The sequence below is a fragment of the Selaginella moellendorffii genome, unplaced genomic scaffold (assembly GCF_000143415.4).
Source record: "Selaginella moellendorffii unplaced genomic scaffold, v1.0 SELMOscaffold_8, whole genome shotgun sequence".
Lineage (NCBI taxonomy): Eukaryota > Viridiplantae > Streptophyta > Lycopodiopsida > Selaginellales > Selaginellaceae > Selaginella > Selaginella moellendorffii.
In genome coordinates this window covers 3,597,762-3,616,622 of record NW_003314269.1, presented here as the reverse complement: position 1 = coordinate 3,616,622, position 18,861 = coordinate 3,597,762, and the positions used below count along the sequence as shown (strand labels likewise).

General features: G+C 42.3%; 3 protein-coding genes across 4 annotated transcripts; 1 reads left to right on the top strand and 2 right to left on the bottom strand.

Annotated features, from left to right (window-relative positions):
• The first annotated feature begins 26 nt into the window (after positions 1–26).
• Positions 27–2,303, top strand: LOC9632600 (nucleolar protein 8). Its single transcript, XM_002967479.2, has 5 exons — positions 27–224; positions 292–486; positions 539–1,120; positions 1,169–1,483; positions 1,540–2,303. Exons 1-5 carry the CDS (start codon positions 27–29, stop codon positions 2,203–2,205), a joined length of 1,956 nt encoding a protein of 651 aa, XP_002967525.2. The 3' UTR covers positions 2,206–2,303.
• LOC112345355 (beta-glucuronosyltransferase GlcAT14A-like) lies at positions 2,220–4,178 on the bottom strand. The gene is made up of 4 exons (XM_024671866.1): positions 3,311–4,178; positions 3,157–3,232; positions 2,963–3,078; positions 2,220–2,912 (listed from the first exon to the last, which is right to left on the bottom strand). Exons 1-4 carry the CDS (start codon positions 3,879–3,881, stop codon positions 2,395–2,397), a joined length of 1,281 nt encoding a protein of 426 aa, XP_024527634.1. The 5' UTR covers positions 3,882–4,178; the 3' UTR covers positions 2,220–2,394.
• Positions 4,179–7,170: 2,992 nt separating this feature from the next.
• On the bottom strand, positions 7,171–9,458 carry LOC112345356. 2 transcript variants are annotated; one of them, XM_024671867.1, is made up of 5 exons: positions 9,103–9,457; positions 7,815–9,010; positions 7,672–7,760; positions 7,527–7,617; positions 7,171–7,465 (listed from the first exon to the last, which is right to left on the bottom strand). In XM_024671867.1, exons 2-3 carry the CDS (start codon positions 8,519–8,521, stop codon positions 7,673–7,675), a joined length of 795 nt encoding a protein of 264 aa, XP_024527635.1. In that variant the 5' UTR covers positions 8,522–9,010; positions 9,103–9,457; the 3' UTR covers positions 7,171–7,465; positions 7,527–7,617; position 7,672. The 2 variants fall into 2 exon arrangements, with proteins under 2 accessions (XP_024527635.1, XP_024527636.1); XM_024671868.1 differs by having other exon boundaries at positions 7,527–7,596; positions 7,815–9,458.
• Between the last annotated feature and the right edge of the window lie 9,403 nt (positions 9,459–18,861).

Genomic DNA, 18,861 nt, shown 5'->3' with positions numbered 1-18,861 from the left:
TAGAGGGTTTAGCAATTTTAGGGTTTATGGGGCAAATGGGAGAGGAAGTGAGGCTCTTTGTGGGCGGCCTGGGCGCGTCCGTGGCTGCGCAGGATCTGGAGCGCGCGTTTGGATCACTGGGCGCCGTGCGCGCCGTGGAGATGATCCGCAGCGGCGATCGCGATTTCGCCTACATCGATTTCGTGGCTTCGTCGCCCGCGGCGCTCCGTAAGGTCTTCAGCACTGTAAGTATTTTCATCGTATTGATTGATGCGATGCCGATCGATGAAAAACGAAATTTTTGTACCGCAGTACAAAGGCTGTAAGTGGAAGGGAGGATGCCTTCGCGTGGAATTGGCCAAAGAGCACTATCTTCAGCGATTGGAACGAGAATGGGCCGCCGGAAGGGAGGACCAAAAGAAGGATGGCGAGCAGAAAGAGCGGCCGAAAATGCCGATTGTTCCAGCGACGCGGGCGCTTAAAATTTTTTTCCCGCGATCACGAAAGGTGACGAGCTTCTGGTTTTTCTTTAGTTCTAGTTTGAGCAGTGATCTTCCAGGTGAAAGTTGTGAGTGGAGGTAAACACAAACGGAGTTTTGAGCGCTGCGCCAGCCATCCTCTCGCTTTGCTCGGACTGTGTAGCTGCGGAGAACACCAAGATCAAGAGGCCACCGATCCTTTCGAGTTTGAGCACAGTGGCTACTTGAGGCTTGTGGAAAAATTGGAATCCAAGCGTTTGGATGAGAACGGATCGAGCCGAGAGGTGGAGGCGGCTGGAAGCAACTTGGGGTCAAGCTCCATAGCCGAGACGAGCAATAGCGAGAGAAAGAAAAAAGAGAAACAAAAGGGGGATCCGAGCAGCAAACTTCCCCGTGAGACTAAGAAAGGCAAGCAAATCGAGGTAAAAAGAATGGAAGGCGACGTGAATGCTTTCGTTCCAGACGAAGATGACTTACTCAGAGAGAAGAACAAGAAAGAGGACAAGACGAGTGGCGTGAAAGCATCAAACTCCAAAGAGGAAAAGAACATTACAAGTGACAAGGAGGACAATGACAAAGTTCTTATGGAAAATGAAAGCGAGGAGGAAGAACTCGACGAAGAGGATGGCGTTGTTCTCCCGGGGCTGATAAAAAAGAGAAAGGTACGATGTTTTCTTCTGTCAGTCTCATCGCGTTGGTCTTTCTCGCAGGCCAAGGTTGAAACCAACGATACAAAGTGGGATACTTTGTTTGAAGCCGCGGCTGGACTGAGAGAGAACGAAGAGCTCTCTGAGGACTCCTTTGAAGAACAGGACGTGGAAGAGGAATTGGAACATATCCAGGTTGATCAGAATAGTTCGGGAAAGGTTGATGGAAGCTCTCACGAAACAAAGAAAATTAACCGCGTGAGGTGGTCGTCTCGAGACACAAAGAGCGCTACAAGTAGCAAGAAAGTTCTTACGAGAGAAGAATGCGACGAGGAAGGACTTGACGAAGAGGGTGGCATGCTGAAAGAAAGAAGAAAGGTACGTTTGCGTTTATCTCTTTGACGACTATCGAGTGAGTTCCTTTTTGTTTGTAGACCGAAGCCAACGCTACGAAAGGGGATAATTTATTTGGAACCGGAGTTAGCGAAGCTCTCGAAGACGAGCAAGTTACAATTCCAGATGCAAAGAAGCACAAATCTGGAGACCGAGCTGCTCGTCACTCGAACAAAAAGAGCCGGTCGGACAAAGCTGATGGAAGCTCTAAAGAAGCTCTCGAAGGAAGCGAAAATGGACCTGAGAGAAAGGATGACCAAGTTGATAGAAAGCAGCAGCAGGAAAAACAAAAAGATCAGAGCTGGGTCCGGTTTAGCTCGTGGAAATCTCTGGTTGGAGATGGCAGCGGTGCGACATTCTCTTTGTCAACGATAGCAGGAGCCGAACCACAGGAATCCAATAGTTCGGCAAGTTTAGTGCCAAACATCAAGAAGAAAGGTGATAATTCTGACGACCAACGAGCCAAAGTCACTACAGGAACATCACTGCCGGTCAGTACCTCAAAGAGTACTAGCAACGACGTTACCGAGAGCTCACAGCACCAGCAGCTTCGGCCATCCGTGAAAGCTCTCCTGGAGAAAAAGACTTGCTCGTTCATGAGGTCCCCTGCCGCCGAAGAAGAATGGCTGGCGTCCAAAGACAAGCTGAGCTTGGACTACAAGGCCAAGCACAGGACTGCAGTGAGAATCAAACGCAAGAGCTTTTAGAACTACAAGAGCAAAGCAAAGAAAAGAATAACAGCCTTGTTACCCCCCAAGAAGTTTTCCGACAAAAAAAAATTTCCTCCTGAAAAATTATATGAGCCTACCTCCTACTTGAGACCTGTATATTACAGCCACCCCAGCTGATAGAGAAAATATGCTGTTGTTGTCATCGTCGCTCGCCAATCACATCCATCAATGGACGCATTGGTTCTTCCGGAAGTCCTCGGGGGCCAATAACTTCAAAACCAGGCTCTCGAGTCTCTTTGCTCCTGCACTAGGCCGCAGAACGTCAGCATCACCCATAACCGAGCAAGGATCATTCCCATTTTCCGACGAGCCCAGGCACCATCCACCAGGAGTGAATCGGTCCTTCTCCCGCCCCAGCAGCCGGCTGTCGATCATGTCCAGCACCGGATCGTCCTTGTCAAACTTCCTCCCAAACGGGCTGCCGCTCGCGTTCATGTTGTCAAAGTCCTTGACGGTTAACGAGAGTGGATGCTGCTTTGGAGGATTGTCCCAGGTGATGTAGTGGAGGTCGTGGTTCACCGTCGTGTTCCGGAACTCGCGACTGTTGCAGATCACCGTGTGGAAATACCCCTCTGGAGAGGACAGGAAATTCGTATAGTACATCAACACTGTCCTTGGAAGGTTGTCCCAGCCCCAGATGCAAAACTCCATGAAATTCCTGGTTAAAGCAACCCACGCCGAACCTGTGACAAGATGCCGGATACCATGAGAGAAACTTGCACAAACGCCATACCTGTGAAAAGTTTAAACGCCGACGGAACTGATCTTCTCTGCGTCACCCAGAATATATCAGTCTTTTTGTTCATGTATAGACCCGGATCGATGATTATTGGTTTAGCTCTCTGGAACCTGTGCCAGTCGTCATTCATTCATATCTTAGTGAGCAACCGAAACTAAAAAAAATAGCAACAGTGCACATGTCCTTACTCTTTCCAGCCGATGTCACTCGTATGTTCCAAGAAATTTAAATCCCTCGGGAGATACGAAAACACATTGAGAAGATCTGCAAGACCAAACAAAAGAGCAATCAAAACTTTTCTAGGAGAACGCGGAACGAGAAGAAAAAAAGAGAATTACGTACCATCTTGGGAAACGAGGGGATAGTCGGAAGCACTGAGATTGATAAACCAGTCCCACTCCTTGCTCTGCCGAAGAAGAATCGCGGCGGCGTGGAGCGTGCATGCGATCATAGTCGAGCCTCTATAAGTCACCAAGTTAGCCTTCCCTATAACATGTACATTCCCGGCCAGCGTAAACGTTGGATCCATCTTCACGTATCTGGCCAGCTCCACTCTCTCCCTGGGAGGTGCCTCCAAATCCAGATGGAGCAAGTACTGGTTCCTGGGGTGATAGATCGCTTGCAACACCCTCTTCATCCGATCCCCATCCCCACGAGTTCCCGAGATCAAGTAGGCGAGCCGGGGGGCCGTGGGAAGATCCGAGGCTGGAACCTGTGACAATTTGGATTCGACGTACATGTCGGCCGGATCCTCGCCCTTGAGGAACAAATGGAACACGGACGATCTGGCGCCATAGGAGCTCGCGCCGACGCTGAAAGTGGCCGCCAGGAAGAGCGTGATGGAGACGAGGGAGCTGGCGAGCAATGGGACAAGCCACTTTCTTTCCATGACATTGAACGCTGGCTTCTTCATCCCATCAATGTCCTAGAATTCCCGTGCCAGTGACGATGATCCCATAATATTTGCGATTGATTCTTCCCTGTGGCAGTAGCCGGCAGCTGGATTTCTAGAGCCGCGATTGGATGCCGCCGGAGCTTCTCATCGATCCGAAAAAAGAGGCAGGGATTCAGTGGAAAAAGACCTCGAATCGCGAATGCATGCAGTTCACATGGGCGAATCCAGCGCTAAGACGGATCAGCGCGCGACGCCATCGCCACGCCGCATCGATCGATCCCTGGGGGCACAGCGGCAAAAAAAATGTGCGGTGAATCCCTGGAACCCTAGACGAGAAAAAAAAAAAGCGTAAACCAGAATAAAATAGGAACTGGATCTAACGGGGCAGGCTGCGCCACGCCATTAGGACGATATCTACAGATTGTCGTTCGATGCCGGCATCGACGGCAGAGACGCTGCCATGCAAACGGTAAAATGCAAACACGTGGCTGGAATCTAAGTGTGTCGGGACGTGACTGCAATAATTAGAGTCTTTGGTTTTAAAATTAGCTAAGCTAAAATTTTTGGTAAAACCTTCTTAAACTTTGGTGTCGTTGTTGTTCTTTGATTTTCACTCATTACATCCAGGTAAAGTCTTATGCTTCATAGTTGGGCACAAGTGTGCTGTACCCAAACTATATATATATATATATATACAAGTGTGCTGTACCCAAATATATATATTTAAATATAAAAAACAGAATCAATCCATTTACCTAACACCAATAATAATTTGGCTACCTGAAAATAATATCTATACTTACTAAGAATATTCAAATTATAACCCAACGTATAAATCATTTTCATTGATCTTGTTATAATTATTTGATGATATTAGATTTATTTTAGATCTCATGCTTCTTCAATCTCTTATATATCTTTAGCTAAGTTTCAAGATATTTGTTATCAGGATATGTTTTTTCTATTTTTACCATAGTTGTTCATCTAACATCTTTCAGTGTTGAGAACAAGTCAGCTCTTCCTTCTAAGTTTATTGACTTTATCATATATTTACTATCAAACTTTGTTAACATACCAATTTTCAGCTCAAAATTAGAAAATCTTTGTTGGTGCTGAAGATTTATTGACTTGGTATGACTTCCGTAAAGCATCAAGATTTGGTAGAGTTAAAGAAAAACATTTGCAAAGCCATCAAGCAGAGTGTTCAAAATGTCAAGAGTTTATTATTGAGAGAAGTTGAGATGATAAAACTATTGATAAAATAATAAAGAAAAGAATTAAAAAATGGAAACTCTAACAAATACAAAATTAAAACTTTTTATTGCATATTTTTTCCTTTATACCCATGAGTTTCCTGATCCATGAGTAACTACCATCACTAGTAATAAAGTGCAAAGAGCAACATAAAAAGTAGTCAAATAGCCCTTCCATTGACAATAGTAGAGTTGAAATCCAAAATCTATAAAGCTCATTTATTAAGTTCTGAGTGTTTTAAACCAAGTATTGCAGGAAAACCAAACTTTCTCTTCAGCAAACAGAATGATTTAGAACCTTTTGTGTTGTGCTATCACTCTCTCAAATTTTTGTAAATATTACTAATGTAAATTATTTAAGTTTAGCTAATATTATTAAAGTTTTAATAATATTTATTATACACAAGAAAACAAAGCATTACTTTAACACAAATTGTGGAATTTAGTTTTGGCCTCAAGAAATGTTGGTGTGAAGCATTGGACTATTTTATTTCTTCACAAAAGTATTGGTGATAAGAACAAGTTAATCTCACATAAGAACAAGTTAATCCGTCTGTTCCTATTCAAGTGTTGAGTAAAAAATATAATATAATATTAGATATATTTTAATAAAAATATATATTTGTTAAGGTTTTTATTAAGATAAACTTGTATTAGTATAAAAAACTGAATTATTTATGAGGTTTCTATAAAATTAATACTATGGCAATCCATATATACTGCATTTTTTTCATGCTTTTGTATTCATATTTTATCGCATTTTGTGAACGGCAATAAGGTAAGAGTTTGAATACCAATATCCAGTTAATTTATGGAGTCTAATTAAACAAAATGTTAACTAGTGTAATCATATAATTAATGTACAAATTGATGTGTAAATAAAGCAGAAACTGATGCTAGATATTGATATTTTCTTTTCCTTTTATGAAGGACATTAGTTACCATTTTATAATATAGATAAAAAAAGATAATAAGTTAACATCTTGACTTATTTAATGTTGAAAGAGATTTCATTCCTAATGAAGATAAGATATGTAGAATGATATTACAACATGATAATGTTGGTGGATATGAAAATTGATATATTCTTTTAATATATTTATTTTGTGCAAATAAATTCTAAGTAGACTGGTTTAGGGTCCGATTAACCTTACCTTTTTAACTATATTTTTTCTTTTTTAGTCTTTAAATCTTGAATTTATAAATATCAGATTAATCGTATTACCATTAAATGGTAAAATAATTTATAATATATTAGAAAGTGATTAGAAAAGTTTATAAATTGTAAACATGTTTATAAATTATAAATACAAAATTAATCCAAATGGATAACAAGCATATAGATATCCTAAAATATCCAAGCATATTATAAATATAGTCATTAGCCCCTTTACCAGCTTAAACAAACCAAAAATCAAAAAGTGTATGGCTGAAACCATTTAAAGGCTCTTTTAGAATAATGCTATTCTCTTGTGAATTTATGTTATTATAATATAAGCTTATGAGTTTGTTACTTGTGGTTTATAAATATTAATATGTATTTTTAATAAGCATATATATATAAATAATTTCTTTTAAAAACTTTTAAAAGTTTAAATTGGTTTTTAGTGATTTCTTGAAATGATTCTTGAAGCAGATATAGAAGTAGCTCAAGTCACACATAAAATCATCCGTTGTTGCCACCTTGTTCCAATGCTAAGCCTCCAAAAGAAGGTGAAAGAAAACAAGACAGCTGCTACCAAGATACTGGATGGGAGATCATCAAGAGTTCCACAGACCGTAAAGCCTATCAATATTGTAATATTTCATATGTTGCAATATATAGTGAAGGAATGTAGGGGAATATCACCAACTTGGCTACTATTTTTATTCTTGTTTTTGCTTCTGTTTTGGCATGATAAAGGCTTACTTTATGATGAGAATGTGCACAGAAGTGGTGGTAACTCCTTCATTTTGTTGAGGCCAAATAGTTTTTAGTGAAGCACTTGCTTAGACATTTTTAAGTTATAATCAAGTTTGAGTTTAGATTTGTTATTTTCAAGAAGATTTTTTTTTAAAAAAATATAATAACCATGAAAAACGAGTCTAAGAAAAGAACAAAGAACAGATGTGGCAAAAAAGTTTTGTGCGCAGCATTGGTGTTTGTCGTAGAATCCTGACTTTTGGAGCAACCAGGTGCTCTCTCGTAACATCTAGGTAATGAACAAATACGGATAGAAAAGAAAGCCTGGAGCTTACCAAGTTACATTTTTACCAAGTATCCACTGCCAGATCCCCCTCAAATTGATGTCGCCACATTTGGTGGGGTACAGCGTACACTCGGAGAATCTTCGCGCACAGAACCTCCTCCTACGGTTAAGAGAACAAGGACGAAACCCGGTGAGCGACGTGTCACACGTAAGCTTCTCACCACAAAAGAGAAGCGATAGTTCCACTTCCTACGCGGGGTGGCGGACGTACCACCACCAAGTTAGCCATGGCTGGATGGAGGTATCCTGCCACTTTAGTACGGGAATGATAAGCTCTCGGAAAAAAGATAGTTTGTTTCTTCTTACTTTAGCTGCGATAGCGTCTCTTCCCAGTCCGTTGCATTTGGAAATCCGGTTGATGATGGCAAATCGGTGTCGCTGTCGACGCAAGCAGACTGGCAAAGCTTCGCGCTATAAGCACAAAACGATGGAAGAGCAAGCGAGCTTACCTCGTTGTCTTTTGGTTCTTCTTGCTCGTTTTCGTCTCGTTCGTCGCCAAGTAGCGGAAGAAGTTTGAGTTCTTCGATCTTGCATCTCTTTTCTCCCTCTCGCCGCTTGATTCTCGCAGGAAGAAGCGATGATTCTCGACACAGCCGATGATTCTTACTCGCTCCAAGCTGTTGTCGACGGCGCCTCGTCCTCGTACAATCACTCTCCTCCTCCTCTTCCTCCCAGCGGCTTCATCCACCTTTCTCCTGTTGTTTGCGTGCTCGAGCCATGCGCTGCTTGTTCTTGCGCTTGCTGCTGCCAGTGTCCATGGTGTTGGAGTGAAAAAGCCGCTCCTTTCCAGGTCCAGTGGGTTCTCGAGCAGCAACAGTGCGAGGAGCTCGATCGTAGCGGGCTCTTTCTCCTCAGCCAGTGCGCTGCTGCTGCTGCTGCTGCTATGGAGAACTTCACGGATTCCTCGCCACCACCTATTGACGCTGCTGCGGAAGACGAGCGTGCTGCCTTCTTCTACAGCTTCACGGACGGCTGCCTGGCTTCGATGGACGACGCCATCGTCGCAGACGAATGCTGGAACAGCCTGCTCGATCCCAGAGTCTTGCTGGAAGAAGAAAAGCAGCAGTGGGGAAAAGTTGCTGCCTCGACACCACCAGTGAATGTCCGAGCCCAGGAAACCAAGTTTCAGTGCGGCGATGGAAATTGTCAAGAACATGCCCGCCAGGAAAACGCCAGGTACGAAGAGAAGCGCTGCTCTCTTTCATGATCCGATCTCCGGTGCCTGTTCTTCCAGGATCCGGGAGTTCCGTGCAGCGTTTAAGCGGGCTCTCCGGGACAACTTGGTCATCGACGTTGATGCCGCCACGGACGTCAAGGTAAGTGAAGAAGCCACCTTCCTTTCAAGAACTTGGAGGAAAAAGAAAAATCTCTCACCGGGTTTCTTAGAGATCTTCTCCAGTGCGAAGTTGTGGATGACGACGACGACTTCACACTTCCGGGGCTCCGGGACTATCACCCAACCATGGATCCACTCCAGAGGAGTCCAGAAGTAGCCGGAGGAGTGGAGTCTAGGAACAAGAGAGTTCGCAAGACCCAGTCGGATGATAGCTTCCTCGTGGACGCGCTTCGGCGTAAAAAGGCAAGAACCAGGCTCGACTTCCACATCCCCGAGGCCGATGTTTACGCGATGCATCCGGCTTTGCTCCTGCGAAATTCTCCAGGTGAGTCACTGGAGAGCTGACAGAGAAGAAAATTCTCTCCATCCTGTCGTTCCTCTCTACTCTACTAGAATTCTACCACGGATGTGTTCGTCTTTGTAGCTGGAACGCGATATTTCTTCTCGAGGACGAAATATTACTTCTGCCGGCCGGCGCGATCGAGGACGACGCTGGAGGGATGGCGATGGAAGCAGCAAGGGCCGTCGCTGCCGATCAAGATGAATGGGGAAGTGGTGGCCTACAAGACGTACCTCAGCTTCGTGCCGCTCAAGAACAACGCCTCGTGGCTGGAAATGCTGCTAGAGGCGGCAGAAGGGAGGAGGTCGAGAAGGTGGGCGCGCTACACGATGGAGGAGATTGTGCTCAAGGAAGACCGAGCGATAGAGCTACAAATGCTCAAGGCCTGCCTCATCCCGCGTGCATTCCGTGTGCTGTGTCGAATCTCTAGCCGACAAGATCCCTAAATTCAGTAGAAGCAAGTATATTCATTTTCAATAGCAATTACAAATTAATGTAAATTAATAAAGTGGTAGTTTTGACTCAACGTATCCAATATTGTTTTTACCAAATTTATAAATGATTTCATTATCAAATCTAGCAAGTTTCTCTTGCCAACGAATTTGTTTTGGCATAAACTTTGGCTATGTAGCAAAGTAGCTCAATTTGTTACTATTCGTATAAACCTTGGTATGTCCACTTAAATAATATCTTCAATGTTCCAATATTGACACAAAAGTAAATATTTTTCTTTCGTGTGCTAGCCATCTTTGTTGGGTTTTATCTAATTTGTTGGAGTAAAATGCAATGGGACAATTGTGTTGCCTTAGTGTAACACCAATTGCATTGTCACAATCTTGCCGTAACATGGCATCTATCACATAGCTAAATGCATCACAATAGAGTTCGAAGGGTTTATGAAGATTTAGGATTTTGAGAATAAGAATTATCAACCGTACAAAAGCACATTAACAAATTGGTGTCCAATGAATATAATATTACCCTTCATTAATTTAGTTAATGAAAGAGCAATACTTACAAAATTGTGAATAAACTTGTGATAGTATCCTACTAAACCAAGAAAGGAATGAATATTTGATATAGTGGTTGGGACTTCCTAAGACTTTACTGCTTCTACCTTTTTGGATCCACCTCAATTATGCCACCACTAATTATATATTTAAGAAAGTTCACGCATAATTGTCTAAAAGCACATTTACTTTCCTTAGCATATAGTTTGTGTTCATACAACTTCTAAAATATTAGCTCCAAGTGTTTCAAATAATCTTCTAATGTTTTATTAAAGATTAAAACATCATTGATATATAGGACAATAAATGTGTCCAAATAATCTTTAAATATTCTTTCTATCATTGTGTTGAATGTTGCTAAAGCATTATATAATCCAAATGGCATGACAAGGAATTCATAGAATCTATACCAAGTCTTGAAGGTTATCTTCTTCACATCCTAATCTATTACCCATATTTGATAATATTTAAACCACAAATCAAGTCGTATAAAATACTTAGCCTTTAAGAGTTGGTCAAACAAATTATTAATGTGAGGTAAAGGATAATTGTTTTTGACCATGATTTTGTTGAGAACTCAATAATTAATACATATCCTCATGGTACCATCCTTTTTTATAACAAAAATGACCAATGCTCCATAAGATCATTTATTTAGTTGAATATGATTTTTGTCAAAAAACTCCATAAGTTGCTTCTTGAGTTCAGCCATCTTTTTGATGTGCAAACAATATGGAGCTTTTGTAGGTGGTTTGAGACCTAGAATAACCTTAATTTGATAATCAACCTCACAGCTACGCAATAACTTTGGCAGCAAATCCATCAAAACGATATCTTGATTTCACACTAACAATTCCAATATTTCCTTTGGTACAAGATTAACCCCGTCACTAGCTTGAACAGAGTCACCATCACCCTTAGTTTCTATCACTTGACCCCAAAAGGTTTGACATCTCTTCTTAATTACTTTTTGAGTGGCTTTTGCAATCAAAAACTTAGCATCTCAATATTTTGAAGAGTGCTTTTGTAACTAGAAGGACACATCAAGATGTCCTTTTGACCTATAATGTGACTTTGTGTAGCACCATAAATCCCTTTTATATATTTATTGAAAAAATTTATATCAAACACCATCTGAAAATTTAGTATATTCAACACTACCAAGTTCACTTTTTCTTTCCATTTGGATATTTTTATTGGAACATCACTCACAAATCTTCTATCTACTTGCCCACCTTCTACAAACCAAAAGTGTATGGGCAAGTCCTTAACATTCAATCTTAACAATATAACTAAGTCTTTGGATATCATGCTATACTTAGCTCTTGTGTCAACCATCACTCAAATTCGGTGTTCACAAATAAAACCTACTAGATAGGTTAATAGATTAGTGTTTGCATTGATTACAAGAAAAGTTTGAGGAAAGTAACAAAAGTAACTCACCTCCTCTTCCTTATAGTCTACATTGACCAATTCATCAATCCCTTCAACTTCACCATCACCATCTTCCCTCATGACATTAACATGAGATCTTCTTTTATATTTGGTTAGACATTTCAAGGACATATATCCTATCTCTCCATAATGGAAGCAATAACCCACACTACCTGTTCTGCTAGGGGTAAATTTCACAAGTTGTTGCTACTTCTACCCACTAGAAAGAGGAATAGAGGGCTTAGGATTAAAAGAAGTTGCTAGTGGTCATGAACCGCCACATTTGTTAATTGTTGTTTATGAGCCTCTAGGGCAAAACTTTCCTTCTACCCTCTGTTTTCGATCACTTTGTTTATTCCTAGAGTTTTTATTCTTGTCCAAGGTACCAATATACAGCTGCTGATATTGTTCCATGAGCAAGTGACTAAAGGCAACTTGTTGTGTTGCTTTTTTATACTCCAGGTATGTCTTCGGTTTAAACTTCAAAATCTCATTACGAGAAAGTGAACTTAATCCTTATAGAAGCTCTATTTCGTTAAAGTGGGATTTATTCAGTAAAATGGGACTAGGTACAAATTTTCAAGTATTTGAAAATGACGTGAAATTATATGTTTTTTGTCCAGAGGCTAGACATATCTGGGGCATGGTGACTAGCGCGGTGACTTTATGTCCAGACTGAGTCCATCTGGTTGTATAATAAATCTCATTGTCAAGGTGAACAAGCCGAATCTGAAGCTAAAGAAGAGCGATGGCATGCGCGCACACACTATTTGTTTGTTCATTGAGCGTGTGGTGAGCTTTCCAAGATGAACGTCATTCCTATTAGCCAGACATATAACTTAATGGTGAGAACATTTAGATATTATTTAATGTTATCTTTTTCTAACGAATCTAATTGTGAAGGTGTAGCAAGAGGCATTGCTAGTCTGGAGAAGTCATTTAACTCATTTGACCCTTAGTGTATTTTCATGAAACAAAATAACATTCATATTATTAAGGAATTTCTCTAGTACCTTTTTTTTACGACATAGAGGCTTGCATTTCTTTCAAAGGTGATTTAGTAAAAGGCCTGAGGGCACATGCCATTCTATTTCTCAGACCGGTATTAAGATATACTAGTGCAAAGGGAAAAAGGTATTTGGTGATCAAGTAAATGGCATGAGGGCACACGCCATTATAAGCCTAAGCGCTAGTGGACACCTCCTTTTTGGTACTCTTAGCGGTACTATCATCCTTCTCTGGGTTAGTTGTTTTGCTTTGGATTGTTGTCTCTGACGTTACTGGGGCGTTCTCGATAGTTGTTAATGTTGCCGTTTGTTCAGAAAAATGATCACCTGGAGTATAATACGGGGAGTTTGGAAGACTTATATATTCTACATCTTCATCTATCTCCTTCTCCGTCTCCTTTTCTGCCTCACTTACAGATTTTGTGCTTGCCATGAGAACGCTCTTCACCCTAAAATATGGAGTTCGTTGTGTTATAAAAGGAAATCAACACACACGCTGCAAGGGAATGATGGTACATAAAGCACGTAAGCCCACAATATGGGTTTATGTGCCATTAATATGGGCCACACGCCATATTATTAGATTTATGCACGTGTGATTGGTAAATGCATATGTCACATCATCTTTGTTTTACCTCACACACTATATCAGGCCTAATGAACCATATCACATGTGCGCACATGCTATATATATGGAGAAGTATTATGCAAGGATAGAAAAATTCAATGCATGATTGTGGAGAGCAATGGCATGAAGCCACATGCTAAATAACATTTTAGAGAAAGAATTAAAATAAAAACATGCAAACAGTACTGAGTGGACCAAGACTTAGAAGTGCACAATTGAATGAGGTATTTCTAATAAATATTTCACTCACCTCATATAGGAATGGCTACCACTCTCAAATGGCGTATCGCCTCATGCCATCACCTCGCAATTTGTTATAACAATCCGATGAATTCATATTCGGCTTGTTCACCTTAAACTTTAAGTAAGATTTGCTAGAACAACTAAGAATTTATACTTGTTATTTGTATCATCTCACCTAGGAATGGCATAAGGCCACATGCCATCACGCCTCCTCTGATTCAAATTTGGATTGTTCACCTTGAAATAAAATACATTAGAAACTTAGTAAAGGAATATTAATGAATCTCACCTTGAACCCGGGTTATGAATGCTCTTGCTGCATCTCTTGCATGGTCTGGCAAGGTGATGGTGGCACTCTGCTTCTGCATCCAACCATGCACAACATTATCCACCGATATGCTCATGCTGGGATCCCTTGGATTCAGCACCCATCTCTTTTCTAGGCAATCCTTCGTATATCCGGAACTTGGCTTGAACCACTCCACAGTTACATTGAAGGAGTTAGTTTCTACGTCCTCCTCTGCATCAGTGATGCAGCGCAAACACGACCATTCCTTTGCAGACCTGTACTGGATTGAATGCTGAATCCGGCTTCTTGTTCCTCGGCCCACAATAGTGATCCTCAACATTGTTATCTGTCACTACATTTCCAGAGGACATTGTTCCGCTACTATCTGGTGCTTTGGGTTCTGGCCAAAAGGACTCAGGGCCAGATATAATCTTCTCCCAGTATTCGAGCAAAGGCTTGCACCTCTGAAAATAGGATTCTCCACCAAACACCAACCCCCTCTTCCAGAAGGCAATATGCTGTCTAATCTCGGCCACTATACTTTCCTGGTCTTTGAGTCCATCCGGGTGCATCGGCCGTGGGGAACCCTGAGGAATCATAGGTTCCCCAGTTATGGGATCTCTCTTGAAGAGTTCAATGCCGTCCACTGGCAGCCACACTGTGTCCCATTCTCTCATCTTGTACCTCATCACTGGAGCACCGTCACACATGCTGAAATGAAATTGAAGAGGCTTGGAGTGGCCAATCAGCGTTTCGGATCCGTCCCTGATGTAGCCTCTTACAAACCCCTTAAAGTCTGGAACCTCTGTCAGAAGTGCAGCTTCAACAGTGCCTTTGATGCAATTTTGGAATTCATCGTAGAGTTGTGGGAGGGTGAGGACATTGGATCACCGGAGGGACTCTGCCAGGTGACTGAACATGGCATCGACGTTTTCATGAGTGTGCCCAACCATGAGAAAGCCAAGTGTAACCGTTTCAAATATGCCTTTGGCAACAAGCATCGCCAAGTACGCGAAGATGTACATGTTTTTGTTCTCACTGCCAGCATTGTCTGTTTGGAGCAGAAGATGGGGTGGAAGGCCACATCGGCCGCAAGAACTTCCTTGAGATTCTGCTTCATTTGGATGAGGCTGTGCATTCACCGGGCGACCAGCCTCGTCGGAATGGCATGAGGCCTCACGTGATAACCCTACAATCTGACGGCCAACATATTCACTGGGATGGCATGGGGCCCCACGTGATATTGCAAGCCTTTGCTCCTCCTCCAGCTGAACCCTGTATGGGGTTCAATCGACAAGGGCCTTATGCAAGGGTTGGCCGTTCAGCTCAGTCTGCGCACTTTGCAGAGACCTTAAGTGTTTTGCTAGGGACGCAATCATCATGTTTGCACCTCCGCCACCCCATAGAGGTACAAAGAAGTTCCCATAGTTCTGGGCACCATGCCCATGAGCGATTATGCCAAACAGAGACACAGGCAGCTGCATGGATGAAGAGATTGCCTTGGGGGCAGGATTGAGTCGAGGTAAGCACGTCTTTTTCTGGTCCATTTTGTCGTGGATGATATAGAGGTAAGAGTCAGGTCTCTCCATGGAGAGAATCCTGTTATGATAATATGCAGTCCTGCAGCTTCTTTGCTCGATGTTGTGGTCGAGCCGCCTTCTAACCAACGTCTCTCGCTCTTAAGTGCTGCAAGAATTCTTCGACAAAGCCATTTTGATAGCAGTGCACTCGTCACACTTTGAAAAGCTGGAGTACTTTCCTATACTCACATCCCTGAACCTGTTGCTCCACAATCTACTAAATCTAGATTGACTCAGCTTCCTGTAGCCATTACTCTGGAGTTCCCGATTCACATCTTCCAATATGGCCCCCCTTGGTATACATGGAAGGGAGAACTCGTTGGGTGTCTCGTGTTCCATCTTCCAAGAGGCGGGTTTTATGTGGTTGTTGCTCGCTACATGTCTCAACAAACCTCTTGAAGATTGCCTCTCCATATACAACATGACCCCTGGTTTTGTGCGTACCGTCGTTCCCATGGACTGCCTGTTGAACCCTTTGTTCCTCGAACTCAGTTTTGATTCTGTAGAATGTGGTTCGAGGGACTCCATAAATGATTCTCCATGCCTTCATGCAGACCAAACCCCTCTGGAAGACCATGCCCCCCACCTGATGTTCTGAAGCATCAACAAATGACCGTAATGCCTCATACACAAAATTGCGAGCTGCCTTCCAGGACAATGTCTTGTATCTTGCTCTCTCCTCTTCAATAGCATCCCAATCAGCATGTTAAAAACACCTCCTCTTGCAACAAGCAACTGTCGAGACCATTCGAACCTCCATCGCCATTTTCTGCCTTTTCGGTTCGTTGCTCAGATCCCTTTGGCTGTGCTTTAGGAAGGTGTACTTTCTTTTCCCATGAAGAGATGTTCTGTCATCAGTTGTAGTGGTGTTTGATTGTGAATCCTTCACATTCTCAAACACTAACTGCCTCAATTTCCACCGCACAATGCTTTCAATAGTCAGACTATTTTCTTCTGTGTCAACAACCTCTAAAATCGCAACTCCAATATCATCCCAGCCCAATTCTTGATTAGCAACCGCATCTCTTGGATCGACAACTGTGGCTAAGCCCTCAGCTACCACCTCCCCCTCAGGGTTGTTTAGAAACACCTTCGCCTGAATCCATGTAGCACGGTTCTTAAGATCCGTGGAGGGAACATGCGTCGCACTTGCGCTATCCCTAACATCTACTTTCTTCTGAAGATTTTTCAAGGCAACAACAACATTTACCCCGACGACCATCTCTCCTCGTTCAATAGCGACCACATTCCCATCGAAGACAATCTCTACTGATACAGCAGCATTGCCTTCCCCAAGCCTTTGACAGTGTATAACAAAGTTCTGATCCATATACACAAGGGTCCCTTTTGCAACTCTTTTTCCACCATTCAAAATGTAAACCTTTTCCCCAACCCTGAAGGCCATTCTGAAAGTGCAGAAAAGAAGTTAAAACCATACAAAAAATGATTGGAGAATGGCCTAAATCATAACATACCAAACAACCTCAATAGCATGAGGCCACATGCCATCTTGATATACACACAGCTGCAAGCAAGTAAAAACATACATGACAATACGCTAGCCATGAAATTGCAAGGGCCCAAGATGGCATGTGGCCTCATGCCATTTCTAAATGTGGTCCTAAGCCATTCCATGGTGAACATACCAGGAAGCACAAGTGCCGAATATCAAGAGGAAGCGGTAGCCACACCAAAGACAGTGCCGCTCGCAACACTGCAACTGCTCGTAGCGCCGCTCGCAACACCACAACTGCTCGTAGCGCCGCTCGCACAAACTGCCACTCGCATAAACTGCCGCTCGCAATGGCGCTCGCAATGCCGCAACCGCTCATAGACGCATAAACCACAGCTCACAACGCCGCTTACACAAGCAGCGCTCACTGCGCTCAGCGGAACCAAGAACACGGCGCACAAAAATGATAGACCTAGGAATGAGTTCGAGAATTCAAAAATAACACACGCTTGAACGTCACATCAAATCCTCTGACAAACCAGATCTTATGACTCCTCTGACAAATTTCAAACTGAGTAGCTTCTAGACTTTGCTGTCGGAGGTTGAACTTTGTCACATCATGTCCTTGCCTCGATCCAACTGTGCCATGTCAGTGATTCGAACTTTGCCATGCCATGTCAGCGATCCGCGCCAAGATTATTCGCCATGTAAAGGAATAATTATGCTGTGTGTGTACGTCCATTTATGGCAATATAAGGCCACACGCCATTCAAAGAATAATGCTAGTCGAGCATTTTTTGGTGCATTTTTGGGTTCAAAATTGCATGAGCCCACACGCTATAAAGTTTACCTGTACCAAAAATAGAAACAGCTTTATTTACTTGGGAATTTAAGTGGTTGAGGCATTTTTAAACTTACAAACACATGCCCTACTTACATTCCTTTGGTTGCTTAAAATTCAAAAATATTATAAACTTTTCTTTTTGCATTTTCAATGTTTTCAATTATGGTTTTTGATTTTCGCAGGACCAGCCCAGTAATCTATTTGCATCCCGTCATGTTTATAGCTAGCTTTCGTTTGTCCCCTTCGCTAGCCTGAGATACATCTGTTCGGCATCTGCCTCTTACAGCATTTGCCCAGAAAGGGCATCTTTCTTCACGCAGCATTTGCCACATGTTTAGGGTTTAGGGTTTAGGGTTTAGCAATTCAGTAGCTTGATAAACATGCAAATACAGAACTTGATGCAAAATCCTTTGATATGTCACAATGCCCCTAGGACCATAAACACATTTCAATAGAGAGGGTCCTTTCATTTCATAACTCCTTACGTAGATCTTGGTGAAACCAGAGTTAGTGAAGTTAGTTTCTTGTGATCCCGCATCTGATTGTGATGTCCCTTTGCAGTGTCGATGGAAAGGTCAATGCACACCAAACTGTAAAATCTTGGAGCAAAATAACGGTCGGATCTATGGCAAATGCCCCTGAAACATTGTAAGGCTCGTGTGGTCTCATGTGGTGTCCGATCGAGATGCTTCTTTGCAGGGTCATCAAGAAAGACATTGTATACCATTCTGTAAAATCTAGTTGCGATCTAACAGTTGGATCTCCAGAAAACTCAAAAAAATCTCGCGCGTGTCAGAATATCCTAGGAAAATACTCCTATGTGCCCCTGAAAATGGCATGTGGCCCCACGCCATTCAAGAGATAACGCCAGATGATGCCGAGAATTTTTTGGTGTATTTTTTGGGTTCAGAATTGCATGAGCTCACACGCTATAAAGTTTATCTTTGCCAAATAGAGAAAAGTTTATCTGTGTCATGTGAGGTAGTTGCAGTCCTTTGTGCTCGGCATCTGCTTCTTGCAGCATTTGCACTGAAAGGGAATTTTTCTCCATTCAGCATTTGGCCCTGAAAATGGCATGTGCCCACACGCCATTCAAGGAATAATGCCACAGGACGCCTGGATTTTTGGGTTTAAAATGTTTAGGGTTTTTTGGGTTTTTTTAAAATATTTTGGGTCCAACGTTTTTTGGGTTTCTTTGGTTCAAAATTGCATGAGCCCACACGCTATAATATTGATTTGAGAGAAAAATAGAAACAGATAGAATTTCTTTATTTAGCTGAACATATGCCATTTTTGGAAATACAAGATGCTTTGGAATATCCAATCATGCAT